General features: G+C 43.9%; 1 protein-coding gene across 6 annotated transcripts; it reads left to right on the top strand.

Annotated features, from left to right (window-relative positions):
* Positions 1 to 4,631: 4,631 nt before the first annotated feature.
* On the top strand, positions 4,632 to 27,101 carry LOC120031772 (regulator of nonsense transcripts 2-like). 6 transcript variants are annotated; one of them, XM_038977592.1, is made up of 23 exons: positions 4,632 to 4,711; positions 5,589 to 5,957; positions 6,101 to 6,880; positions 7,060 to 7,220; positions 7,421 to 7,609; positions 7,704 to 7,859; positions 8,342 to 8,445; positions 8,602 to 8,687; positions 8,976 to 9,084; positions 9,238 to 9,351; positions 10,407 to 10,523; positions 11,062 to 11,247; positions 13,014 to 13,217; positions 13,654 to 13,929; positions 14,095 to 14,278; positions 18,227 to 18,387; positions 18,825 to 18,929; positions 19,003 to 19,101; positions 19,202 to 19,375; positions 20,371 to 20,512; positions 22,275 to 22,395; positions 25,379 to 25,426; positions 25,591 to 27,101. In XM_038977592.1, the coding sequence occupies exons 2-22, from the start codon at positions 5,590 to 5,592 to the stop codon at positions 25,383 to 25,385; spliced, it is 3,843 nt and encodes a 1,280-aa protein (XP_038833520.1). In that variant the 5' UTR covers positions 4,632 to 4,711; position 5,589; the 3' UTR covers positions 25,386 to 25,426; positions 25,591 to 27,101. The 6 variants fall into 6 exon arrangements, with proteins under 6 accessions (XP_038833520.1, XP_038833519.1, XP_038833518.1 ...); XM_038977591.1 differs by lacking the exon at positions 25,379 to 25,426; XM_038977590.1 differs by lacking the exons at positions 25,379 to 25,426; positions 25,591 to 27,101 and adding an exon at positions 24,752 to 25,371 and having other exon boundaries at positions 7,704 to 7,847.
* Positions 27,102 to 27,504: the final 403 nt, after the last annotated feature.

Here is a 27,504-nt window from a genome sequence, read left to right as displayed (position 1 = left end):
TATTTTTTTCCCGCTATTTCACTGTCAATGGAGGTAGGCTAAACTCACTTTGGCATGAATGGATGTGCAACATTGACTGAAAAATCGAATAAAAGTTTATTGGTCGTGTACACAGTTTAGCAGATGTTATAGCAGGTGCAGCTAAATGCTTGTTACTAGCTCATAACAATGCAGTAAAATGCCAAACATGTACACAAATAACAATACAAATAAATAAAAAAGATACTGAAATGTCGGAACAAATCCAATTAACCCAAATAGCACTGTAACAGTAATCCAAATGCAATCTATATATATATATATACACACCGGATAAATGTACACATTATATACTAAGAATGATACAGTATGTACAGCAGTAGATAAATTAGAGTGAGCTATGTCAAGAATCTATATATATTAATCTATAAATATGCAGTGTGTATAAACAGTGTAACTAAAATGCTATGTCCAGTAGTAGAAATAATAGATTAAGCTATGTCGAGAATATAGTGCTTAAATACATTCCACAGGGATGCTGGCTCATGTTGACTCTAATGCTTCCCACCGTTGTGTCAAATTTGCTGTTTTTTATTTAACCTTTAGGCAAGTCAGTTAAGAACAAATTCTTATTTACAATGACAGCCTACACCAGCCAAACCCAGACGATGCAGCGCCAATTGTGCGCCGCCATATGGGACTCCCAATCACTGCAAGTTGTGAAACAGCCTGGTTTTGAACCAGGTTGTCTGTGGTGACGCCGCTAGCATTACGATGCAGTGCCTTAGAGCTCTGCGCCACTCGGGAGCCTTTTGGGTGGTGGACCATTCGTTATACAAGCGGGAAACGGTTCTTGACACAAACCGGTGCGCCTGGCACCTACTACACTGAACAAAAATATAAACGCAAGATGTAAAGTGTTGGTCCAATGTTTCATGAGTTGAAATAAAAAATTCCAGAAATGTTTCATACACACAAAAAAGCTTATTTCTCTGAAATGTTGTGCACAAATTTGTTTACATCCCTGTTAGTGAGCATTTCTCCTTGGTCAAGATAATCCATCCACCTGAAAGGTGTGGCATATCAATAAAATGATTAAACAGCATGATCATTACACATGTGCACCTTGTGCTGGGGACAATAGAAAGGCCACTGTAAAATGTGCAGTTTTGTCACACAACACAATGCCACAGATGTCTCAAGTTTTGAGGGAGCTTGCAATTGGTATGCTGACCACAAGAATGTCCACCAGAGCTGTTGCCAGATAATTAAATGTTTAGTTCTCTACCATAACATTGTTTTGGGGAATTTGGTAGTGGGTCCAACCGGACTCACAACTGCAGACCATGTACTCCCAGTCATGTGAAATCCATAGATAAGGGCCTAATGAATTTATTACAAATGACTGATTTCCTTATATGAACTAGTAACTCAGTCAAATCTTTGAAATTGTTGCATGTTGCGTTAATATTTTTGTGGAATATGGCCTGAAGATAGACGTTGTTTATGAGTTTCTCGGTTCCAGCTTTGATGCCCCTGTACTGTCTCCGTCTTCTAGATGTTAGTGGGGTGAACAGGCTGCTCTTGATGGTGCATCTGTATAAGTTCCTGAGGGTCTTAGGGGCCAAGCCAAATTTCTTCAGCCTCCTGAAGTTGAAGAAGCGCTGTTGCGCCTTCTTCACCAAGCTGTCAGTGTGAAGGGACCATTTCAGGTCCTCAGTGATGTGCACGCAGAGGAACTTGAAGCTTTTGACCATCTCCACTGTGGCTCGCTTCGGTGTGGATGGGGGCGTGCTCTCTCTGCCGTTTCCTGTAGTCCATGATCAGCTCCTTCATTTTATTGACATTGAGAAAGAGGTTATTTTCCTGGCACCAATCCACCAGGGCTCTCACCTCCTCCCTGTAGGCCAGGGTTCCCCAACAGGCAGCCCGCAGGCCAAATTGGGCCCACAGGTGAATATATTTAGCTCCCTAAGTTATCTCTATCTCCAAGTTATCTCTATCTAAAACATCTGGACCGGCAGTGGCGACCCGTCATTCAGGGCCGGTGGGGCAGAGACCGACCTGTTTTGAGCCCCCCCTGTTTAGCTAAAAAAATATATAGATACTTTTTTGTGCCTGTTTTGGATGGTATTTTGGCATTAATACGTGTCACATACCAGTTTGCAACCAATGTATATATATTTTTTTTAGTTAATAAAGCCACATACAAACATGGTCTCTGTTTTGCTTTTTTGAATAAGGCAGCTCCAAAATGCAGGTGTTTTAGCCTAGCTCGGTGCTTTCCGTGGTGGGACAGCCAGCGGAAAATACAGAGCATAGGGGTTGGTAATGTTCTTTAGTTGCGCCATGATTGCCTCAGTGTTCTGACACTCATGGGGACACTACGTCACCGCAACATCTACGGGGATAGCTCAAATATTCAAGCCCCTTGGGTGCTGCCATAGAGTTAAATCAGAAATGCCCATCCAAGAAGGCTCAAGGTCATTGGCTACAGATAAAATTATATGGAAGTTTTTACATTTAACTAGGCAAGTCAGTTAACAACAAATTCTTGTTTACAATGACAGCCTACCAGGGAACTGCCTTGTTCAGGGCAGAACGACAGATTTTTACCTAGTCAGCTCGGGGATTCGATCCAGCAACTTTTTGATTACTGTCCCAACGCTCTAACCACTACAATACCTGCCACCCCAAAATCACATTATATCTACCGTAGCTTTGATTGGACCGATCATGTCAACATCATACTTTCAAAATCTTACCTAGCAAGATAGACAAGCAGTCATCATCATGAATCACGTCAACAATCTACTGGAAAATCCTTTTCAATCCAACATTGGAAATTGCAAATTCAACAATGAGTGGTTTGGAAGGAATCAGTGGCTAACTGCAAGCATTGCAAAGCAATCACTAGCCTGCTATTCATCAGTGGAGAGGGTGTGTGGTCCAAGTCTGGGTTTAAGGGTCTCTATTCCAAGCTTAAATGGATAAACATTCAACACCATGGGTAAGAAAAGGTTGAATAAATTGGCCATGCCGTCAATCCAGCATGACTTCTGCAGAAATCTCAGACTTCAGTGAGTTCAAGACAACTGGGAACTCGGAAAAAACAAGCTCCGACTGGGAAAATATGTTTTGAACGGTGATCCAACTCTGAATTCCAAGTCGGGAACTCAGGCCTATTTCTAGAGCTCCGACCTGAAGATCACTGATGCCATGATTTAACCTTGTTTTTTCTGAGTTTCCAGTTGTCTTGAAAGCACCATAAATCCAGAGAATTACTTTCCTGTTCAAGTGAGCACAGCACAACAAGGGGAGTCCAAAAATATATTGTATGCTGCTGCATAAATTATGTAAAATGCCAGGGAGATATGTATACTGTAGCTAAGAAAGTAATACTCAGTGTAAGTTGTGTAGTAAGCTGTTAGTAGCCCATGTGCCTCACTGTAATTATTTGGTCCCTTTCCTCCTCATAACTTGGCCTACTGTTCTGACTTGGTGTTGAACATGTAGCCTAAAGCCTGTTTTAGAGAAATGCAATAATTTAATATTGTAAGAGCTTTCATTGTCTGCTTACATGCCCTCTTTATTTAGCTTGCGGTTCTGACTTGGTATACAGGGAGAATACTGTAAGAACGGCCCATGTTCTGAATTCTGTCGCTGTACATTTCAAAAGTTCTGAACAAATAGTTATATTGACTACGTCCGTCCTAGCTCGCTCATTAATGTCTTAATCGAAATTACTGATGGCCTCTTATCCGCTCGTCGTCCTCTAATGCCATCATTTGTACATCTCTATTGTCAGTAGAATCCACATTTGTTTTAGCAAGTCAGCCATATCAACTATGTTTTTGTTAAAGGCAGTAAATGATGCTTTGCCCCGCCAAGATTTACATGCTAAAATCGCCAGTGGACCTGTAAAGCAGATCCCCTGAATGTTCTCTCCATAGAATGTGTTCTCTTATCAGTAATAGATGAGGGAAAACTCACAAAAGAGAGAGGAAACCTTTAGACTATTGAAACCATAACACATTTATATGAATGTATATAATGGATAATAGGATGATTTATGAATATTTATAATATTTCGTACCATTAGTTGTGTTTTCTATGATGCATGCACAGATCTGACAGTAAAGTGAAAAATAAAACATGATAACCAACTATTTATCAGTGAAGACTGGACCAAAATAATTCTCTACCCACAGCAGGTAGCTTAGCGGTTAATAGTGTTAGGTCAATAGCCAAAACATCGCTGGTTTGAATCCCCGAGCCGACTAGGTGAAAAACCTGAAGATGTACCTTTGAGCAAGGATAATTGATAAAATCTTAATTGCTCATGTAAGTCTGCTAAATGACTGAAATGTTATGTGTGTGTGTATATATACATAATTGACTGGAACTCCCTCGGCTGCAACTGTTGCTCCAGCAGACACAACAGAGACACACTCCCTAATGTCATCTGCGACATTGCCTGTCTGAATTAATGAATACGTAACTCAATTATATCATTTGTGTAGGTAAACTATTATCTATTGAAAAAATATTCCTTAAAAAATACATTAAAGATATTCGATCTGCATATCGATTAAATAAACAAAGAAGATTAGTCCTACATTTCCTTTCAGGCAGAATGTTTGGTGCCTAATCAAAGGGGTCCTTTCCCGCACAAGGAAATCATTTTTACTTATTAACACAAGTCTGATGTTTATGTTGACAGAAATCGAAGGTAATAATGTGTTTTAGACTATATTCCATAATTAACGACATGCAATGATTACTAATATATATATTGCCGCTTATTTTTGGTTTAATGCAGACGATTGACCTCGACGATCTTAGTGCTCGCGGGCTACCAAGCCATTTGTTTACCTCTACTCAAGCCGAAGCGGCCTAACAACAGTTAGCTAGCTGACGCGTTAGCAACGTAACGTTGGCTTAGTGTGGGCTGTTTTGTCGACTCTTGTGGTAAAAAAAATGTTTTTACACCTTATTGCATTGTTCTAAAATGATTGTACGTAATCGTCGTAATTTAGCAATTGTACAGGTAACGGTTCTCACCTAACCGTTGTGTGTTCAGCAAGTTGGCATGCTATGTTAGGCTAGCTATACGTGCGTCGTAGGTAAGACAATGTCAACATAGCTAACGTTACCTTAACAACACGATCAAATAACTGCGATTTAAGAGGAAAATAGGCTCATAACGCACGTTGATAAACATTTAATTGGCGTGTAGTCAACTTGTTGGGAGGGGGGGGGGGGGGGGGTTATAACGTTACCTATTAATTAGATATGGTAGTTCGCGGATATTAGAAAAATAACTAGTTAGCTAAGCTATTGGAATGTTCAATCACTGACATTTCATCTTATGACGCTTTCACCAACGGCTGGCTAAAACTTTTAGCGGCTCGACCAGTCACAGCACAGCTAGTATTGTTAAATCGAAATTTTTTGATGCGTGTGTAGTTAGCAATGTGAATTAGCCAATGTTATGATCAGCGAATATTAACGTTAAGTCAAAGTGTATGTTATTAACTAGGCTTGCCTAGCTCTGATGTGTAACACTGCTAATGAGAATGACTCAATTTTGTTTTTTGTTTTTCTAGAATGCCTGCTGAGGGCAAGAGATCATTAAACATGGATGAGAAAGAGGTGAGCTCCTTTAGTAACAAGGAGAAAGACAGGGATGGTGATAGACGGCCCGCCTCCTCCCGGGATAAAGTGAAGGATGAGGCAAAGATGAGTGGCAAGAAAGATATTGGTAAGGCTGCAGAGGAAAAGAGGAGGCGGCTTGAGGAGGACAAAAGAAAGAAGGAAGAAAAAGAGCGGAAACGGAAAGAGGAGGAGAAACAGAAGGCAGAGGAGGAGCAGAGGAAGAAGGAGGAAGAGGAGAAGAAGCAGCAGGAGGAGCAGGAGAGGAAAGTTCAGGAGGAGGAGGCCAAGAGACAGCGTGAAGAGGAGGCAGCTCAACTCAAGTAAGAGCTCAGGGGAGGAACCACTATAATAATGTATCATGTTCTACTGTAGGTGCTCTCAACATCATGAACTTTGTGTATGGTCAGTATTTTTGAATTCAGATAACTGCTAACTTGATTCTCCATCTTTCTTCCCACTTCAGAGAGAAGGAGGAGGGCCACCAGCTCCACCAGGAGGCCTGGGAGCGCCACCAGTGCCGGAAGGAGCTTCGCGTCCGCAACCAGAACGCCCACGAGGGCCGTCCCGAGGAGACCTTCTTTAGCCGCCTTGACTCCAGCTTGAAGAAGAACACGGCCTTTGTCAAGAAGCTGCGCACGCTCACCGAGCAGCAGCGCGATGCCCTCTCCAACGACTTTGGCTCGCTCAACCTCAGCAAGTACATCGGCGAGGCGGTGGGCTCTGTGGTGGAGGCCAAGCTGAAGATCTCTGACGTGGGCTGCGCCGTGCACCTGTGCTCCCTCTTCCACCAGCGCTACGCCGAATTCGCCCCACTGCTTCTCCAGGCCTGGAAAAGGCACTTTGAGGCGCGCAAGGAAGAGAAGGCACCCAACGTGAGCAAGCTGCGCACCGACCTGCGCTTCATCGCAGAGCTCACCATCGTAGGCCTGTTCACCGACAAGGAGGGCCTGTCGCTCATCTACGAGCAGCTGAAGAGCATCATCGGGACGGACCGCGAGACACACACGCATGTGTCAGTGGTCATCAGCTTCTGTAAGCACTGCGGGGACGACATTGCGGGCCTGGTGCCTCGCAAGGTGAAGGCTGCACGGGAGAAGTTTGGCCTGGCCTTCCCTCCCAGCGAGATCATCAACACGGAGAAGCAACAGCCCTTTCAGAACCTTCTGAGGGAGTACTTCACCTCGCTCACCAAGCACCTGAAGAAGGACCACCGCGAGCTGCAGAACATTGAGAGGCAGAACAGGTGATGGGGCCTAGGTTACTTGGAGAAACTTTTCTACATGACCTATCCCACTTCTTCTCTTGTATTATTGATTTCAGTGTATACTCCTGCCACAGTGCATGACGATTGGCCATTTTGAGTAACATGCTAAATGTGTTTGAGTGTACATACTGACAGCTCCATGTTTTTTCTCCCTCCAGGCGTATCCTCCACTCCAAAGGGGAGCTGAGTGAGGACAGACACAAGCAGCATGAGGAGTTTGCCACGTCCTATCAGAAGCTGCTGGCTAACACCCAGTCTCTGGCTGACTTTCTGGATGAGAACATGCCAGAGCTTCCACTGGACAAGACTGTGCAGGAAGGTAAAGAGTAACAACCCTTGTATACTGTTTATTACTTTGTTATAGGAACAATGTAAAGAATTAGCTTTTTGTTGTACTTTTGGGTGATTTGTGTTATAAAGCCACATTGTTATCATATTTTATTGCTGTTGGTTATATGTAGCCTACAGTCTTTGGTGTCTGTGTGTATCTAGCCATCTCCTCTCCTCTCTGTGTAATAGAGCACGGCCCTGGCATTGACATCTTCACCCCTGGGAAGCCCGGAGAGTATGACCTGGAAGGGGGCATCTGGGAGGACGAGGATGCCAGGAACTTCTACGAGAACATGGTGGACCTGAAGGCCTTCGTCCCCGCCATCCTGTTCAAAGATAACGAGAAGGGCAAGGACAAAGAGGAGGCTGCTGCTAAAGGTACAGCCACCTACACATATGCACAAATGCAGACTCACACAGACACTCACGCTGTCTGACTGAGCCTGCTCTTGTTGCTGTGTCCTTTCCTCAGAGGCTAAAGATGCTGCGGCCACCACAGAGGAGTTGGAGTTGGAGCTCGAGGCTCTAGACATCGCTGATGACCCTCTGGAGCTGGATGGACCTGAAGAGGCAGAGAACGAGGCAGAGCTCGCCAAAAAACTGTTGGACGAGCAAGGTAAAGATGAAGGTATTCTCTATCCACCCACCAGCCACCAAGCAGCACACACCACCCAGCGCTTTGCACACCCAGCTTTCCATTTTTGACAAAGACAACAAGAGGACGGCAATCATCTAATATCTACAACCTCTGGATAAAGGAACCATGTTGGTTATTGACATGGACAGTGTCTTGGTGTTTGTGTGTCTTTTCCAGGGATCAAGTTAGGGTATGAGAGAGGTCAGGGAAACAGAGCTAGGGCCCACTCATGGGTGCTCAGGGCCAATCAACTAAACAGAGGTGTGTTGCTGAGCATGTGGAAACCAGACAGTCATTCACAAGGTTTCTAATATACCACATGTATCAACCCCGTTCCTAGGCTTATACCTATGCTATGGCTTTGCTCTTTCTGTTTCTGTCGGTGAGTGACTCTTAAGTTAGCTAAGGAAATATTTGGAGCATGACTTTGCTGTATACATGTTTGACTGTGTCCTCCCGGTTTATGTATGAAGAACAAGAGGATGAGGAGGCAAGCACCGGGTCCCACCTGAAGCTCATCGTGGACGCCTTCATCCAGCAGCTTCCCAACTGTGTCAACAGAGACCTCATAGACAAGGCAAGGAGAGAACACACACCTTCAGCATACCAGAAGGATCTATTCCCAGCTTGACAATTTGAGTTTAGCCACAAAGGCAACGATTCACAGTGAATATGGTACTAAGTACACAGTTGTGCAGTGAATTAGTCTGACTGTAGGTGTGTTTGTTCACAGGCTGCCATGGATTTCTGCATGAACATGAACACCAAGTCAAACAGGAGGAAGCTGGTCCGGGCTCTCTTCACCGTTCCCAGACAAAGGTACCACACACACCATAAAGCAGATAGTTCATTTGGAAGGATTTGATCAGGAAGCTGGTCCGGACTCTCTTCACCGTTCCCTGACAAAGCACGCACGCATGCACACGCAGATAGTTAATTTGGAAGGATTTGATCATGTATTGATTTGTGTGGGAATAAGTATTTTTTTCCTTCTCCCTTTTCCCCACTAGGTGGTGCTGTTGTTCCTCATTTCATTTGAAATGGCATAAAGGAAGTCAATGGTACTTATGTTATTGTAAAGCTCATGGTTGTGTTGTGTTCTTCCAGGTTGGATCTGCTGCCCTTTTACTCCCGTCTGGTGGCCACCCTTCACCCCTGCATGTCAGATGTGGCCGATGACCTGTGCTCCATACTCAAAGGAGACTTCAGGTTCCACGTAGGTCCCAAGACTTTACTACAGCTATTAACACCTTCCTCGTTGTGTCTTTCATACAGAACCACTGCCTCATTAAAATATGATCTATACTGAAGGAAACAAACAGTTTTGAAAGAGTTTTCAATACACACTGCTTGTTGTGTTTCCTTGTAGATCCGGAAGAAGGACCAGATCAACATCGAAACAAAAAATAAAACTGTAAGGTTTATCGGGGAGCTGGCCAAGTTCAAGTTGTTCTCAAAAACGGACACTCTGCATTGTCTGAAGGTAGGGGGTGCATCTCTCTCTCACCAGGAAGCTGTACTATCATTAGCTAGGTTTCCATCCAATTGGCGACAGATATTCATGCGACTCTTCTAAAATCTGCATGAAAACAATATTCACATTTTCACACCATTTTCATGTACCAAATAAAAAGCAGAAGTTCAATGTTTCCATTTCATTTTTACCTCTACCAATAGTTTCGTCACAAACTGTTGCTATAAATAGGTAACTTTCCCAATCTGGTTTTGGCACATGCTCTCTAGATAACAGTTTGCTGATAAAGTGGACAATGGTAGGTTATAAGTTATATGCTGAGATATGGATAAGAGCAATATAATTAAGCAATAAAGCACGAGGGGGTGTGGTATATGGCCAATATACCACGGTCTAAGGACTGTTCTTAGGCACGACGCATCGTTGCTATTATAAACTGGTTACCAACTTAATTAGAGCAGTAAAAATACATGTTTTGTCATACCTGTGGTATATGGTCTGAAATACCACCGCTGTCAGCCAATCAGAATTCAGGGCTCGAACCACTCAGTTTATAATTTGTATCTGATAATTGGCAGCCATGCATCAATCATGTCACCAGCATTCAAATAACACCTCCGAAGCTCATCACCCATCACTTAACCACCATGAAGTTCATCAGAACTTATTTCATCTGCCTATAAACTCTTAGTACATTTCCATGTCGTAGTGGTGGTACAACTTAGCATATCTCGTGACTCCAAATTTACATCAACACGATGGTTTATTATATCAATATTTGCGCATAAAGGAGTTTTCACTGCAAATATCACATAATTCGTTTTACGGACACAAAATGATCCCACCATGTCGAACTAACAAATTGTTTGTCGACATTTCTGAAATTGTATTGACACTTCCTGTTTCCATCACACCTGTCGTGATAAAAAAAAAAATACATGACTTCACTCGCATAAAAACTGTGGATGGAAACGTGATTACTGTTACAATTATTGTATTACACTGTCATCATCGTGTGTGTGTGTGTGTGTGTGTGTGTGTGTGTGTGTGTGTGTGTTCTACAGATGCTGCTGTCAGACTTTTCCCATCACCACATAGAGATGGCCTGCACCCTGCTGGAGACCAGTGGACGCTTCCTCTTCAGATCCCCCGACTCCCACCTCCGGACCAGCGTCCTTCTGGTACACACACGCATGCACACGCACACACGGCAATGAACGCACGTACGCGTACAACACAGGAGGTTGGTGGAACCTTATTTGGGGAGAACGGGCTCATGGTAATGACTGGAGCGGAATAGGTGTCATTTTTTTCAAATCCAGGTGTTTGATGCCGTTCCATTTGCTCCGTTCCGGCCATTATTATGATCCGTTCTCCCCTCGGCAGCCTCCACTAATGTACAAGCAAACACACACACCTATCAAACATTGTACTGGAATTCCCCTAAGGTTGTGGAGTGCATCCAGAGTCCTGGAGAGAGACCTGTTTTGGCCTTCCTAACTGGTGCCAAAATCCAGGGTTAAATCTGGTTTATAAAGCGCTATTAACCCAGCTTTATTGTCCCTAAATTGCTTTGGGATGAGGTTATTCATGTCGCGTGCACAGCTGCCATATTTTCTAGGTTACGTTTGGCAAGATAATAATATTTTTGAGGGCTTTTAGCTATGTTCTGGGCTATATTGAATGACTCACTTGTTTTTGTATGTTTGTGTGTCTCAGGAGCAAATGATGCGTAAGAAGCAGGCGCAGCACCTGGATGCTCGCTACGTGACCATGGTGGAGAATGCCTACTACTACTGCAACCCCCCGCCCATGGAGAAGACTGTCAGGAAGAAGAGGCCCCCGCTGCAGGAGTACATCCGCAAACTGCTCTACAAGGACCTCTCCAAGGTCACCACGGAGAAGGTATGAAGATTTTACATTTGAGTCATTTAGCAGACGCTCTTATCCAGAGCAACTTAGAGTTAGTGCATTCATCTTAAGATACAGTGAGCTCCAAAAGCTATGAGGTTAAAGTGCAGACTGTCGGCTATAATTTGAGGGTATTTTTTATTTATTTTTTTATTTTATTTTTTATTTTATCCCATTTTCTCCCCAATTTTCGTGGTATCCAATCGCTAGTAATTACTATCTTGTCTCATCGCTACAACTCCCGTACGGGCTCGGGAGAGACGAAGGTCGAAAGCCATGCGTCCTCCGAAGCACAACCCAACCAAGCCGCACTGCTTCTTAACACAGCGCGCCTCCAACCCGGAAGCCAGCCACACCAATGTGTCGGAGGAAACACCGTGTACCTGGCCCCCTTGGTTAGCGCGCACTGCGCCCGGCCCGCCACAGGAGTCGCTGGAGCGCGATGAGACAAGGATATCCCTACCGGCCAAACCCTCCCTAACCCGGACGACGCTATGCCAATTGTGCGTCGCCCCACGGACCTCCCGGTCGCGGCCGGCTGCGACAGAGCCTGGGCGCGAATCCAGAGACTCTGGTGGCGCAGTTAGCACTGCGATGCAGTGCCCTAGACCACTGCGCCACCCGGGAGGCCCAATTTGAGGGTATTTTGATCCATATCGGGTGAACCGTTTAGAAATGACAGCAGTTTGTACATAGTCCCTTCATTTTAAGGGACCAAAGGTATTGGGTCAAATTTACTATGTGTATTAAAATAGTCAAAAAGTATTTGATCCCATATTCCTAGCACACAATGACTGTACAAACCTTTTGAATGCATCTGCTGGGTTTCAGATTATTTTGTGCCAAATAGAAATTAATGGTAAATCATTTGTGTCATTTTGGAGTCATTTTTATTGTAAATAAGAATAGAATGTGTTTCATAACACTTCTACGTTAATGTGGATGCTACCATGGTTACGGATAATCCTGAATGAATCGTAATGAGTGTGATGAGTACAGATGAGTACAGATGCACAAATATCATACCTCCCAAGACATGCTAACATCTCACGATTACAATTACAGTGGAGGTTAGCATTTTTGGGGGACTATGATATATAGGCCTCTGTAACTTTCTTAGGCCTCAGCGGTCTAAAGTGCCTGAGGCATCACTACAGGCCAGGTTCGATCCCAGGCTGGGTCACCACTGGCCGTGACCGGGAGTCCCATAGGGCGGCGCACAATTGGTCCAGCGTCATCCGGGTTAGGGGAGCGTTTGTCCGGGGTGGCTTTACTTGGCTTATCGCGCTTTAGTGACTCCTTGTGGCGGGCCGGGCGCCTGCAGGCTGACTTCGGTCGTCAGTTGAACGGTGTTCCCTCCGACACGTTGGTGCAGCTGGCTTCCGGGTTATGCAGGTGGGTGTTAATGAGCGTGGTTTGGCGGGTCGTGTTTCGGAGGACGCATGACTTGACCATCGTCTCTCCCGAGCCCGTTGGGGAGTTGCAGCGATAAGACAAGATCGTAATTGGATATCACGAAAAAGTGCCTCGTTTATACAGTCACTGGCTTATGCATATTCATCATAACACTATAGAGAGATATGAGGGGGAAAAAGAGGTGTGATTTCCCCCCCACCCCGATTAGTCTGGAATTTCTTTAACCAACATTACCACAACAGAAGTATCCCAAACACCTGCCAATTATCATCTTACCTCTCCCTTCTTGTTCTCCGCTTCCTTGTCTCCCTCGTTTCCGTCCTCTTCTCTCCTCCCTCCCCTAGGTGTTGAGGCAGATGCGTAAACTCCCCTGGCAGGACCCAGAGTCTAAAGGCTACCTGATCTGCTGCATGGTCAACATCTGGAACGTCAAGTACAACAGCATCCACTGTGTGGCCAACCTGCTGGCTGGCCTTGTGGCCTACCAGGAGGACGTGGGCATCCACGTGGTGGACGGGGTCCTGGAGGACATCCGCCTGGGAATGGAGGTGAGCACCATGGGAGGGGGTGGGAAGGGGAAGGCAAGCCCAGGGTGGTGAGCTGTTTCTGGGATTTGAGGTGAGGACCAGGGAAGGGGATCTTGTTGGAGTCAGGCCCAGATTCAAGAGTTAATTCCTGGATGTCAGGGCCATGTGAAGAGCCCTAGCAGGAGAGATTGATGGTACGTTTCTTATGACTTGAATGATTGATTGTTGAGGCTACGTGTTGTATATCGTGTGAACAGGCTGCATGTTAGGTTCATGTGGGTAAAGTCTTCCCTGGAGCTTCATATTTATGGTGTTTCTGAGCACGGAGGCACTCAACTTCTCTGACATTCCATCTCACCTGCTTTCTCTCTCACTCTCCTCTCTGTCTACCCATCTCACCCCCTTTTCTCCTCTACCCCTCCTCCATTGTCGCTCCTTCTCCCCCTCTCCTTTGCAGGTGAACCAGCCCAAGTTCAACCAGCGTCGGATCAGCAGTGCCAAGTTCCTGGGGGAGCTCTACAACTACCGCATGGTGGAGTCAGCGGTCATCTTCCGCACCCTCTTCTCCTTCATCTCGTTCGGGGTGAACCCGGACGGCGGCCCCAGCCCCCTGGACCCCCCTGAGCACCTGTTCCGCATTCGCATGGTCTGCACCCTGCTGGACACCTGCGGACAGTACTTTGACCGAGGCTCCAGCAAGAGGAAGCTGGACTGCTTCCTCATCTACTTCCAGGTCAGTCGGTATGACCGTTTGACCTCTCCTTATTTCACTCCTCTCAGCCTCTGTCTCTCGCTCTCTTACTCTCTTTCTCTTTCTTTCCTTTAAGAAGCGTTTTGATACTGTTGTGACATAATGTCAATTACAATCATTTATTACAAGACTGTCTGTCCTCTCCAGAGGTATATCTGGTGGAAGAAGAGTGTGGAGGTGTGGAGTGCAGAGCACCAGTTCCCCATCGACATTGACTACATGATCAGTGACACCCTGGAGCTGCTCCGGCCAAAGATGAGGCTCTGCATCTCCCTGGAAGACTCCGCGCGACAGGTCACCGAGCTGGAGAGGGAGTTCCTCGTTAAACTGGGTAAGAGACCGTGAGAGATTGACACACAGGAACGCATGCATAAGGGCACACACACATGTACGCACACACGCACACGACAACAAGGTCGTTAAAGATCCTTGTCATACGTCAGTCCCCCAGATGTGTGTGTGTGCCTGCAGGCCTCGGAAATGTATTTGTGTTTCTGTAGAAGCTAGCTCCTTGGGTTGGCCCAGTCCTGCTCTCTGTCCTCCCTGTTGAGCAACATTCCCCTGTGTGTAGGAGGGTGCTTCAGCTCTGGGCACTCTGTCTGTCTGTCTGACAGGTCTAATTCCCTCATAATAACACGCATACCTGGCCCTCTCACACACAAACACACAGCAGTCAGACCTGCCTGTGCTGTAGACTGCCACTTAAAAACACTCACTCTTAAGTCTGGACGAATACATATTTTCTCAAGTAAGGGGAATATTAATCAATACCTGAGAAACACCCCAATGACAAGATATGTGAATATATCGTCAAATATATCGTTGCCCTATTGCACCTGCTGTTCTAATGTGGCACAATACTGAAAGTGTTTCTTTAGCTGAAATGCTCATTTGTAGTGCTCTCTGAACAGTTGATCAATATCTGATGGAGAGCAAAGAGATGCACAGAGATAAAAACACAATCAAGAGACAGACAGGATGTAGATAATGAAATACCCTGAGCGACTTAGAGGAGGAAGAGGGAAGCATTCCTTTTGCAGGTGTAATGGACACTCAACAAGCACAGCACTTATACAAATGACTGATGATTGGCTGAGAGAAACTGATGATAAAATGATTGTGGGGGCTGTTCTTGTTAGACTTCAGTGCAACTTTTGACATTATCGATCATAGTCTGCTGCTGGAAAAACATATGTGTTATGGCTTTACACCCCCTGCTATAATGTGGATAAAGAGTTACTACTTCTAACAAAACACAGAGGGTGTTCTTTAATGGAAGCCTCTCAAATATAATAGAATCAGGAATTCTCCAGGGTAGCTGTTTAGGCCCTTTGCTATTTTTTTTATTTTTTTTACTAACGACATGCTACTGACTTGAGTAAAGCCAGTGTCTATGTGTAACTGATGTGAAATGGCTAGCTAGTTAGCGGTGGTGCGCGCTAATAGCCTTTCAAACGGTGACGTCACTCGCTTTGAGACCTTGAAGTAGTGGTTCCCCTTGCTCTGCAAGGGCCGCGGCTTTTGTGGAGCGATGGGTAACGATGCTTCCTGGGTGACTGTTGTTGATGTGTGCAGAGGGTCCCTGGTTCACGCCCGGGTCGGGGCGAGGGGACGGACTAAAGTTATACTGTTACATATGAGTGCGGATGACTCAACACAATACACGTCAGCTACTACAGCGACTGAAATGACTGTAACACTCAACAAAGAGCTGCAGTTCGAGTGGGTGGCAAGGAATAAGTTAGCCCTAAATATTTCTAAAACTAAAAGCATTGTATTTGGAACAAAACACTCACTAAACCTTAAACCTCAACAAAATCTTGTAATAAATAATGTGGAAATTGAGCAAGTTGAGATGACTAAACTGCTTGGAGTAACCCTAGATTGTAAACTGTCATGGTCAAAACATATTGATGCAGTAGTAGCTAAGATGGGGAGTCTGTCTATAATAAAGCGATGCTCTGCCTTAACAACACTATCAACAAGGCAGGTCCTACAGGCCCTAGTTTTGTCGCACCTTGACTACTGTTCAGTCGTTTGGTCAGGTGCCACAAAAAAGGACTTAGGAAAATTGCAATTGGCTCAGAACAGGGCAGCACGGCTGGCTCTTGGATGTACACAGAAAGATAACATTAACAATATGCATGTCGATCTCTCCTGGCTCAAAGTGGAGGAGAGATTGACTTCATCACTACTTGTATTTGTGAGACATGTTGAATGCACCGAGCTGTCTGTCTAAACTACTGGCACACAGCTCGGACACCCATGCATACCCCACAAGACATGCCACTAGAGGTCTCTTCAGAGTCCCCAAGTCCAGAACAGACTATAGAAGATGCACAGTACTACATAGAGTCATGACTACCGTAATTGCTGGAATATTAAGCGCACCTGAATATAAGCCGTACCCACTGATTTTTTTAAAAATATGTATTTTGTACATAAATAAACCGCACACGTCTATAAGCCGCAAGTGCCTACCGGTACATTGAAACACATGAACTTTACACAGCCTTTAAACAAAACACGGCTTGTAACAAAAGTAAATAGGCTTTAACGAAACACGGCTTGTAACAAAAATAAAAAAAATAGCAGTAAACAGTAGCCTACCAAGAAAGTCAAACTTCATTGCGGTGGCGATTGTTTTGGCTTTCAGTCGGATCTGCACAGTTGAAACACCTCGGCCGTCTGCTCTCTGTGTGTTGACCCAGTCTTCAAGCTCATTTTCTAGTTCGGGCCATCTGCTTTTCTTCTCTGAAAGCTTTTGTTGTCTTTTTGCACTGAGTCAGTTCCTCAAGCTGCTGTTTAAAACGTCTTATCATCGACTCATTAAGGCCAAGCTCCCGTGCAGCAGCTCTATTTCCTTTTCCAACAGCCAGATCGATCGCCTTCAACTTGAAAGCTGCATCATATGCATTTCTCCGTGTCTTTGGCATGACGAGGGTGACAAAATGACTACCGTAATCAGAATGATGGGAAGTTTGAGCGCGCTCGATTTACGTCACATTATGTGACGGTGCTCAGTTTTTTGGCGGCGTGAATCTTGTGTGAAAAAAAAAAACATAAATTAGCCGCGTCATTGTATAAACCGCGAGGTTCATAGCGTGGGAAAAAAGTAGCGGCTTATAGTCCGGAAATTACGGTACATGGAACTCTATTCCACATCAAGTAACTGACGCAAGCAGTAAAATTAGATTTTTAAAAACAGATTAAAAAAAACACCTTATGGAACAGTGGGGACTGTGAAGCAACACAAACATTGGCACAGACACATGCGTACACACACAGGATAACATACGCACTATACATACACATGGATTTAGTACTGTAGATATGTGGTAGTGGTGGAGTAGGGGCCCGAGGGCACACAGTGTGATGTGAAATCTGTGAATGTATTGTAATGTTTTTAAAATTGTATAAACTGCCTTCATTTTGCTGGACCCCAGGAAGAGTAGCTGCTGCCTTGGCAGCAGCTAATGGGGATCCATAATAAATACAAATACAAATATATCCTGACTCACAGAACAAGTAGTCAGCTGTATTAACACACACAGAGCATTGTTCAAGGTTTCAAGGTGTTGACATGGAATGTGAGGGAACGCTTTCGAACGCAGTGCGTCTGTCTGTGCTGTGTGTGTTCTGAGTGATCGATGAGGGTGACGTAAGCCACAGGCTGTACAGTGGCCTCATTGTTGCACCTTTCATCCTTTAACCAAGATAAGGCAATGAAGGCATTCCTCTGCCTCTGTTGAACCCCGCTCAACTAAGTTCTACTGCTTAGCAGCGTCTCTTAACTACACGCCTATCTGCTCCTCTGCTGCTCTCAGCTCGTCAGGCTTCTGAAGTTCTATTCGTGGTCTCCAAGCACCGTGTTGAAGCACCTGTTTTAGGTTCACCGTGAATGTCACAGTGACTTGTATTTCTTGCAATGACTTGCTTTTCCTGCAGTTCCAGTTCCTGTTTCTAAATGGGCTTGTTGTTTGCGTCAAATCTGTCCTCACTCCTGGACGTACTTCAAGTAGTTTAGGATATTATCTGTGGTAAATGTCTATGCTTTGTGTATAATCTGATTTATTACGGAAAGAGCCAGGGTAAAGCGTGTTCAGAAGATGGAGCGGTGGCTCACGGGAGGAGCTTGTTACCAAGGACTGTAATCAATGACTATTATGCAAATTATTTTGCGTTTTCTCTTGATCTCTTGCCTCGAGGCTTAGTCTCGCAACCTGACGTCGCGCCGTTCCAATAAAGGTGTGTGTGCGCGTACGTTTGTGCCCTGCAGGACTGGCCATGGATGGGCAGAAGGACGGCCGGCCCTCCAGTGCCATGGGGAGTGAAGGCGAGGCGCTAGACGAGGATGACGACGACGACGACGAAGAGGGAGGGGCGGACACAGAGGAACAGTCTGGCAATGAGAGCGAGATGAACGAGCCAGAGGAAGAAGTGATTATGTCAATCTTTTATTCACGGGCATCAGACCATTCATTGCACGTCTAAGATACACAAGTCTCTCATAATAGGTGGATACTAGATCACTCACTCATTCCCTCATCTGTCCATCCATTTATTCATTAATTTGGTCCTCACCCCTAGTTTTGTAAGGGCAAACTGAGGACAGAAGCCCAGTCCTAAGCAGGATACTGTATAAGGAAGTGGGTCATCTTGTGCGGCTAGATTGATGTGTTGACTCCACGGTCAGAAAAGCATGACGGGTCAACCTTCGGTAACTCTTTGTTCCTCCTTCATAAATCAACTCTATCATGCCAGGCCTACTCCCCCCCCCCCCCTTAGCTCTCCTGGTTTAGTGTTTGTTTTTCTACCTTCCACAAGCTAGCACACAATCACACCCCCCCCATCTAAGAACCCGCTGTGTGTTCCAGGAAGGGTCTGAGAATGAGGAAGAGGAGCGGGAGGAAGAGGAGGAGGAGAACACCGACTATCTGACCGACTCCAACAAGGAGAACGAGACAGACGAGGAGAACAATGTAAGAACATGTCATGGAGGGAGGGGGTGAGGGGGAGAGAGGTTATTGTGTTACTGACGGCCTTGTCCTGTAGGAGGTGACCATCCGTGGTGGCGGTCTGAAGCATGTGGCATGTGCGGAGGATGAGGACTTCATCCAGGCTCTGGACAAGATGATGCTGGAGAACCTGCAGGTACAGTATCTCTCCTATTCTCTCAGTTCACTATGTCTACTACTTTTGTTAATAAACGGGTATTAACAGGAGTTGTGTGTGTGTGTGTGTGTGTGTGTAGCAGCGGAGCGGGGAGGCGGTGAAGGTGCACCAGTTGGACGTGGCCATCCCCCTGCAGCTGAAGAGCCAGCTGAAGAAAGGCCCTGGCGGACCAGTCTGCTCTGGGGAGGGGGACGCAGACATCTCAGACACCATGCAGTTTGTCATGCTCACACGCAAGGGGAACAAGCAGCAGGTACACACACACACACACACACACACACACAGAGTATGGACACACACACACACAAACTTGTTTAGGTCTTCTTCGCTGTGAGATCAGCTAGATCCCTCCACAAAATCAGCACTGTCAGACATACCCAGCGATAATATTGACTCTTAAGTGTGTGTGTGTGTGTGTGTGTGTGTGTGTGTGTGTGTGTGTGTGTGTGTGTGTGTGTGTGTGTGTGTGTGTGTGTGTGTGTGTGTGTGTGTGTGTGTGTGTGTGTATTTAGGCCCAGTCCGCGGGTGGAATGTAAGGCTTTGGGGTAGAGACGACAAGCTCTTGTACTGTAGTAGGGTCAGGGTGTGTCCACAGTCTCTGCCCAGAAAATCAAGACATTAAAGTAGAGCTCACTCAACTCAGTCCACTACACCTCCAGCAACTACATTTACCGGATTATAAACCCTATGTAAACATTACGTTTTGACCAAATAACAGTACCGGCTATGGACTGTCTTTGTTGATATAAAATTAAGCTATATAAATGACTTAATGCATTATAAATGACATGTCTCTCCATATGATAAACACAATATCCTCTCCTGTAGTGTGTTTCCTGAGGTGAGAATAATGGGGTTCAGTGTGTGTTAGTCAGCGTCACAGCTTCTCTATGTGACGTACCTGGACCCCCTCCCTGTCAGACACGTTCACTGCATTCCTCTGTCAGCTCCACACCATGGGAGTGGCCCTCCCTTTCTCTGCTGCCTGCTCCTTCGTCCGGGAAACACATTTAAGTTTTAGCACGGCCAGAGGAAAAGTAGGGATCACAGGGAATGTTGTCAAAGGTTGAATAGTAAACCAGGAGAGCATGTTTCTGCCGTGTGAATACTGAGCACTTGTCCCGTTGTCTGCCTACACCATGAGATGTCCTTCTTGCTCCTTCTCAATCCTTAATGTGCCTGTTTCAGATCCCCCAACTGCAGTTGAAGTTCTTGAATGTGTGTCTGTTTTGTCTCTCTTGTTTCTAGTTTAAGATCTTGAACGTGCCTTTATCTTCCCACCTGGCTGCCAACCACTTCAACCAGCAGCAGGCAGAGCAGGAGGAGAGGATGAGGATGAAGAAGCTCACTCTGGACATCAACGAGAGACAGGAGCAAGAGGACTACCAAGGTATTATATAGGGTGTTCCACTCACTCTGAGCGGGTGAAAACACTATTTTGGTGATGAAATTGACCATCAGACCATGCTGATGAAACTTCCTTATGTCATAAAATACATTTGACCAAGACAAATATAATTATTCATGTCCTGAATCATTCAGCATGGTCTTTCTCTAACATATCACTCGCGTTATATCCAAAATGTCGGATTTCGTAACCTAATACAGCCGATAATAAACAAAGAGTCGCCACTAGCCGGCCTCCGCCCAGCACCCTCCCCTGAAACTTAGTCACTGTTACTAGCCGGCTACCACCCAGTACTCTACCCTTAACCTTAGAGACTGCTGCCCTATGTACATAATCATTGAACATTGCTCACTTTAATAATGTTTACATACTATTTTACCAACTTTATATGTATATACTGTATTCTAGTCATGGCTCATCCTATATAACTGCGGCTGTACACACCTTTTCTATTCATATACTGTCTATACACACCATTTTTATATATACATACACATACATACATACATACATACTACCACTCATTCAAGGGTTTTTCTTTATTTTTACTATTTTCTACACTGTAGAATAATAGTGAAGACTTCAGAACTATGAAATAACACATATGGAATCATGTAGTAACCAAAAAAGTGTTAAACATATATTTAATATTTTAGATTCTTCAAAGTGGCCACCCTTTGCCTTGATGACCACTTTACACACTCTTGGCATTCTCTCAACCATTCTCTCAACCATTCTCTCAACCATTCTCTCAACCATTCTCTCAACCATTCTCTCAAACATGTTTCTGCAGGTTGCAAAAAAGCTAAATTAGCACGACACGAGCTGAATTAAATGTAAAAGGCTTTGAAAATAAAAAGCTTGGTATACGCTCAGTGCTCCTTTGACATTTCACAGAGATACGCTTGTTTTTGTGTGAAATCTTCGAAATGTAAAAGCGTATAATATGAAATGTGCATACTTAAATATGAAAATACTATATGTCACGTCTCAAAACCGATATCCATCTCACCTCTATTGTTTTATGTCCTGACGATAAGTCAGGTAGCAGGAGCCTTAATTCTTTCACAGAATCCTCCTAGCTGACGCCATGCAATTATCCTGACTTTTGCCCACTTTTCTTCTCGCACCCCCATTGATTTTAGTTCTGGCCATCCTACAAGAGTAAAAACTCAAGTGACTTTTGTAACGGGTTATGATAGAGACATCAGGTTTGGACAATTGGTTTTTGTAGAGGAGTATCTACACAACATTATTTTACACATTGGTCAAAATGTGTTTTTGATTGAACAGTACTGATAAGAAGAGGGACAGATGGCGAAATGAGGCATGCGTTAGGGAAAGAAATGGGGAGTGTGTCTGAGAGATGACGAGAGAAAGTAGCAGGAGTACTACCAGAATTCAACAGGCCTACACTTTGTTGGTTTGTGTAGCATTGTGTTTACATTGTTAGTTTGTGTAGCATTGTGTAATCATTGTTGGTTTGTGTAGCATTGTGTAATCATTGTTAGTTTGTGTAGCATTGTGTAATCATTGTTGGTTTGTGTAGCATTGTGTAATCATTGTTAGTTTGTGTAGCATTGTGTAATCATTGTTAGTTTGTGTAGCATTGTGTAATCATTGTTGGTTTGTGTAGCATTGTGTAATCATTGTTGGTTTGTGTAGCATTGTGTAATCATTGTTGGTTTGTGTAGCCTTGGTTTGTGCAGCACTGTCTTAAACTCTCTTGGTTATTATAATGTAGAAATGATGGCGTCTCTGGCCCAGCGGCCTGCTCCTGCCAACACCAACCGGGAGCGGCGCCCGCGTTACCAACACCCCAAAGGGGCACCCAACGCCGACCTCATCTTCAAGACCGGAGGAAGGTGAGACTCGCTCCTCAACTTACCTACCGACTACTCACACACACACACACACACACACACACACACACACCACCAGGGCCAGGAATTAACAGCAGACCACCACGGCCTCTTAGAGGATCTAGATACATTTGCTATCCTCTCTGGATTAAAACCAAATTATGATAAATGTACCATATTACGTATTGGATCACTAAAAAATACACATTTTACATTGCCATGTAGTTTACCAATTAAATGGTCTGACGGTGATGTGGACATACTCGGTATACAAATCCCAAAAGAAAGAAATGATCTCACTCCAATACATTTTTATAGAAAGTTAGCAAAAATAGATAAGATCTTGCTACCATGGAAAGGAAAATACCTGTCTATTTGTGGGAAAATCACCCTGATTAACTCTTTAATCATATCACAGTTTACCTATTTGCTTATGGTTTTGCCTACACCTAGTGACCTGCTTTTTAAATTATATGAACAAAAAATATTCAATTTTATTTGGAACGGCAAGCCAGATAAAATTAAAAGGGCCTATTTATATAACGAATATGAATTCGGAGGGCAGAAATTATTAAATATTAAAGCATTAGACCTCTCACTAAAGGCATCAGTCATACAAAAGTTATACTTAAATCCAAACTGGTTCTCTAGTAGATTGGTACGAATGTCTCATCCTATGTTCAAGAAGGGCCTTTTTCCCTTTATTCAGATTACACCTGCTCACTTTCGGTTGCTTGAAAAGGAAATAATCTCCAAAATATCTTTATTTTTTAAACAAGCCTTAGAAAGTTGGTTGCAATTTCAGTTTAATCCACCTGAAAGGACGGAACAAATAGTACAACAAATCTTGTGGTTAAATTCAAATATAGTAATTGATAAAAAAAACTGTATTTATCGAAGAAATGTTTAAAAAAGGTATAATTTTTGTGAATGATATCATAAATAGGACTGGTGGAGTAATGTCACACATGCAGCTAACACAGACATATGGAAATGTCTGCTCTACCCAAAATTACAACCAATTAATTGCAGCATTACCACAAAAATGGAAGAGGCAGGTGGAAGGGGATAAACGTAAGGAACTTGTATGTCGGCCTTATATTAAAGAACATAAATGGTTAAAGAAAAGTGTGATAAATAAAAACATATACCAATTTCATTTAAGGACCAAAAAACTTACAGCTGTGCCATATAAATTGCAAAATAGTTGGGAAGAGATTTTCGATGTACCCATTCCATGGCACATGGTTTATGAATTGATACGCAAAACAACGCCGGATTCAAAACTTCGAATTTTTCAATTTAAATTATTGTACAAAATTCTTGCAACTAATAGAATGTTATATATATGGGGGATACAATCTTCCCAGCTCTGCAGATTCTGCTGTGAGGAGGCAGAGTCATTAGACCATTTATTTTGGTATTGTCCGCATGTAGCTCGTTTTTGGTCACAGGTCCAGGAATGGTTGAAGAATTGCAACATTTGCGTAGAACTAACGCTACAGATAGCAATACTGGGGGATTTGAAAAGCCATAGTCAATCAATCAATAATATAATAATTATTTTAGCAAAAATGTTTATTTTTAATTTACAATCCGTGGAAGCTATGAGAATAGGAAGATTCAAATCTTTTGTGAAGCATCACAGCACAGTTGAAAAATATATGGCAAATAAAAATCCGAAATGGATGATGTTGGAAGATAGATGGGAAAGGTTGAGTGGAGCTGAAGGGTGGGACTAATAACAAGATAAACAATGTAGGGCATACGGGATCTGTGAAATGTGTATAGGTGCGGAGCTATTGTGAAATAGCACAGTTACAAGTGGAAATCAAACTGGATGGACAACAGAAATAGAGGAAGGACTAAGAACAAACAAGAGAGAACTATTATAAAGTAGACTGTGTCTGTAAAATGTGTATAAGATGTATAAATTGAAGGTAAAAACAGAAATGTTTATCAGTTTACTCCAATTGGGGGATCGGTGGTAGGGTTTGCGGGGAATAATAATAAAGGTATACTCTTTAAAAAAAGTATGTATGTCTATGTAGGTATGTGTATGTATATATGTGTATATGTATGCATACGTGAATGGATATATATATTTACCCAAAAAAATATGGGGGATTGGAAATGATGCAGACAATTACATTGGAAGCAACATTCTTTCCGCAATATTAAGCTGATCCACCCCCCAAAATTAAAAAAAAAATAATAATAATAATAAAATAAAAAAAAACAGCAGACCACCAGCCAAATGCTGGTAGAAATAGGGTTGGCATTAGAATGGGATCCTGTCGAAGGACGTGGTGCTTGTCAACTTACTGATTCTCCCTCCTTGTTCTCTGCACCTGAACAGAAAGCAGGAAACAAAGCAGGAGAGAAATGAAAGGCACGAAAAGCGTGACAGACAAGAGAGGCAAGAGAAACACGAGAGAAACGACAGATATGAGGGCCAGGAGGATAGGGCCAGCCAGCTCAGCCGGACACGCTACTGACAGACTCTGCACTCAGGCCTGCTTATGTTAAGACGGGAAAGGGTTAATGTCTCCCAACTGTCAAACCGTATTTTGTTGGCATGAGTATTCTGTTCAGAGACAGACTTGTCCCCCTTTTATTTTTGCACTGTGAAAGAAACTGCTCTGCTTTGCAGGCACTAAAGTGAATTTTCATATATTTCCTTAAATGCTGTAAAGATTGCTTTCTATTTTTGGAAATAAAGATTGCATGAACTTTCTATTTTCATCAGAACAAAAACAGTTTGTGGTTCTTTGTCCTCCTCCTCACATTTGTCTTGGAAAAGTGACTAAAGAATTCAGAAAGGAGATCTTTAGATCCGCGGCAACATCACGCATCATATTCATGCCTGACATACATTTGACAGATGCTTACATGATACTGATGGCAAAGTACACAATGATGTTTTTGACAAATAACACAACTTTATTTTGGATTGTCACTCACAATTACTTTTTCTCACGAACAGACGCTAGACCATTGCAACCTATGGATGGAAGGAGCTGCAGTAATGATGGTACTGAAGGAGTGAACGGGGACGGATATTGGGGCAGGAGGTTGAGGGACGGATGGGTGGAGAAAAGGGGGTGGATCTTGGATGGATGTTTTGGGGATTTGAGGAGGGGATAAATATTACAGTGAGTGTTTTGGAAGACAGTAAAGCCCTGCTCTGTCCCCTAGGAGAAGCTGATTGGAGTCTAGCTGAGGGAGCGAGCGAATGAGAGAGCGAGAGAGGGCGAGCGGACCATCGGTCTCGCCTGAGCAGGGAGTGAGTCCGCCAGCCGCCCACTGACGCAAGCGCAGACACCCCCACCTAACCCCGCCGCCGGAAGAAGAGAAAGAGAAAGGGCATCAACGAGGGGTGGGGAAGAGGGGGGCACCCCCTTCATCCAGCTAAGGCGTTCCAGAGAACTCCCCTTCCTTTCTGTGCGTCGCCCGGGACGACACCAGCACAGCAGCACAAACACCCACCCCGTCTCAACAAGAGGATGAACCAAAAGATGAATGAAAGAACGACTGACCAGCTGACGGACGGATATATGTACGGACAGACATAGACGCAGACAAACAGACGCACGGACAGCTAGGCAGCAGGACAAGGGACCACAGTCGTCTTCTCTACGCTCCCGTGCAGGATGAGGATGTGGTGTACAAGGGCTCACAAGAGGAGGAGAACGGACAAAGGGATAGCAAAGGGGACGGGTGTGACATCTTTGGAGATGGACTGTGCTTCTCTGACTAGGAACAGATCTGTCATTGTCTTTTTATCTCTTTATCTAGCTAAATCACACACTGTTCAAAGGCAGCTTTGAGAGGGGTATGGAGGAGGAGGAGAGACAGACGGGGTCACCACTACTAAATGACTTGATAAACAAGGGAACAAGGAGGACAGGATTATGTACAGAAAGGCGCGGTTGCTTGTGTGTGAGGATGGGTTACACATGTAGGATCTTAATTTGAGCCAGTTTGCTACAGCGGGACAATAATCCTGCAGCAACAGGAAATGTGAATTATTATGTGGATTATGATTAGTGGATATTTTTGTAGGGGTTGATACATTTTTGTAAGGGAAAATCAAGTCTGACATTTCTAAGTGGAAATTACAAACTTCAGAAGCATTTTTAAACCTCATACACTAAAAGTTTTAAAATGTCCTGCATTGCAGCACAGTTCTCCTGCAACAGGGTGATCAAATTAAGATCCTGCATCTGTACCATAGAGATGGTTTGCTCCTCCTAACCCTGTTGGAAATGGAACACCTTGTCACGGTGACGACCCTGACCCAGAGGCGGGTACGAGACCAGTGTTGACTGACCAGCGTTTCATCATCAGAAATAAAAAATAAATATAAGTGATGAATATAATACATATTCTTTATTTTTTCAGCATTTTGGCTTTCTAGATGTTTCCTTTATTTTCATGAAAAATCTATACTTTCTTGGGGTGATATACAGTTTGTTGATTTGGAATTTGTGTGCCGTATTGTAGTTTTTGACAAATGGATAAGATACTTATCTGTGCTCTTGCCTCCTGAGTCCTACTCAGTGATGATAACTTCTGTTTGATTATTTCTGTCTGTTGAATCTATAGATAGATAATCTGTACTCTACTGCATGGGCCTTTCAGCACCATGGGCCTTTCTGTAAACCAATTTCTGCCTGTTTCAGTAAAAGTGTCAGTTTGTGACTCACTCCTCTGACTCGACTTCTTTACTGTGTCCATGATCTTTGTCCCACCCAGAGTTGGGTAGGTTACTGTCTAAATGTAATATGTTAGTTACTAGTTACCTGTCCAAAATTGTAATCAGTAATGTAACTTTTGGATGACCAAAACTCGGTAACGTAATCGGATTACATTCAGTTACTTTTAGATTACTTTCCCCTTAGAGGCATTAGAAGAAGACATAAATGTATGTTACCAACATAACCACATCTATTGCAGGATAAATAATGTTAAAATTGACAGCTGGCCATATATGGATGTTGCATTTTACTTTATGGGTTGGTTATGTAGGCTTCTTCTAACCCATCGCTTTCTACTACATATAATAATATGATTAAATTAATATCATCATTATAGTCACTCCAGTAAATG

This window comes from Salvelinus namaycush, chromosome 38 (genome assembly GCF_016432855.1).
Source record: "Salvelinus namaycush isolate Seneca chromosome 38, SaNama_1.0, whole genome shotgun sequence".
NCBI classification, from domain to species: domain Eukaryota; kingdom Metazoa; phylum Chordata; class Actinopteri; order Salmoniformes; family Salmonidae; genus Salvelinus; species Salvelinus namaycush.
The sequence above is the reverse complement of the archived record's forward strand: the minus strand, read 5'-3'. Positions and strand labels throughout refer to the sequence as shown.

Excerpts from the sequence above, each read along its gene's own strand:
- LOC120031772 (XM_038977587.1), top strand. The coding sequence starts at position 5,590 with ATGCCTGCTGAGGGCAAGAGATCATTAAACATGGATGAGAAAGAGGTG. Across the intron at positions 5,958-6,100 it reads GAGGAGGCAGCTCAACTCAA|AGAGAAGGAGGAGGGCCACC; the intron begins GTAAGAGCTCAG and ends TTCCCACTTCAG. Across the intron at positions 18,388-18,824 it reads TGAACGAGCCAGAGGAAGAA|GAAGGGTCTGAGAATGAGGA; the intron begins GTGATTATGTCA and ends TGTGTGTTCCAG.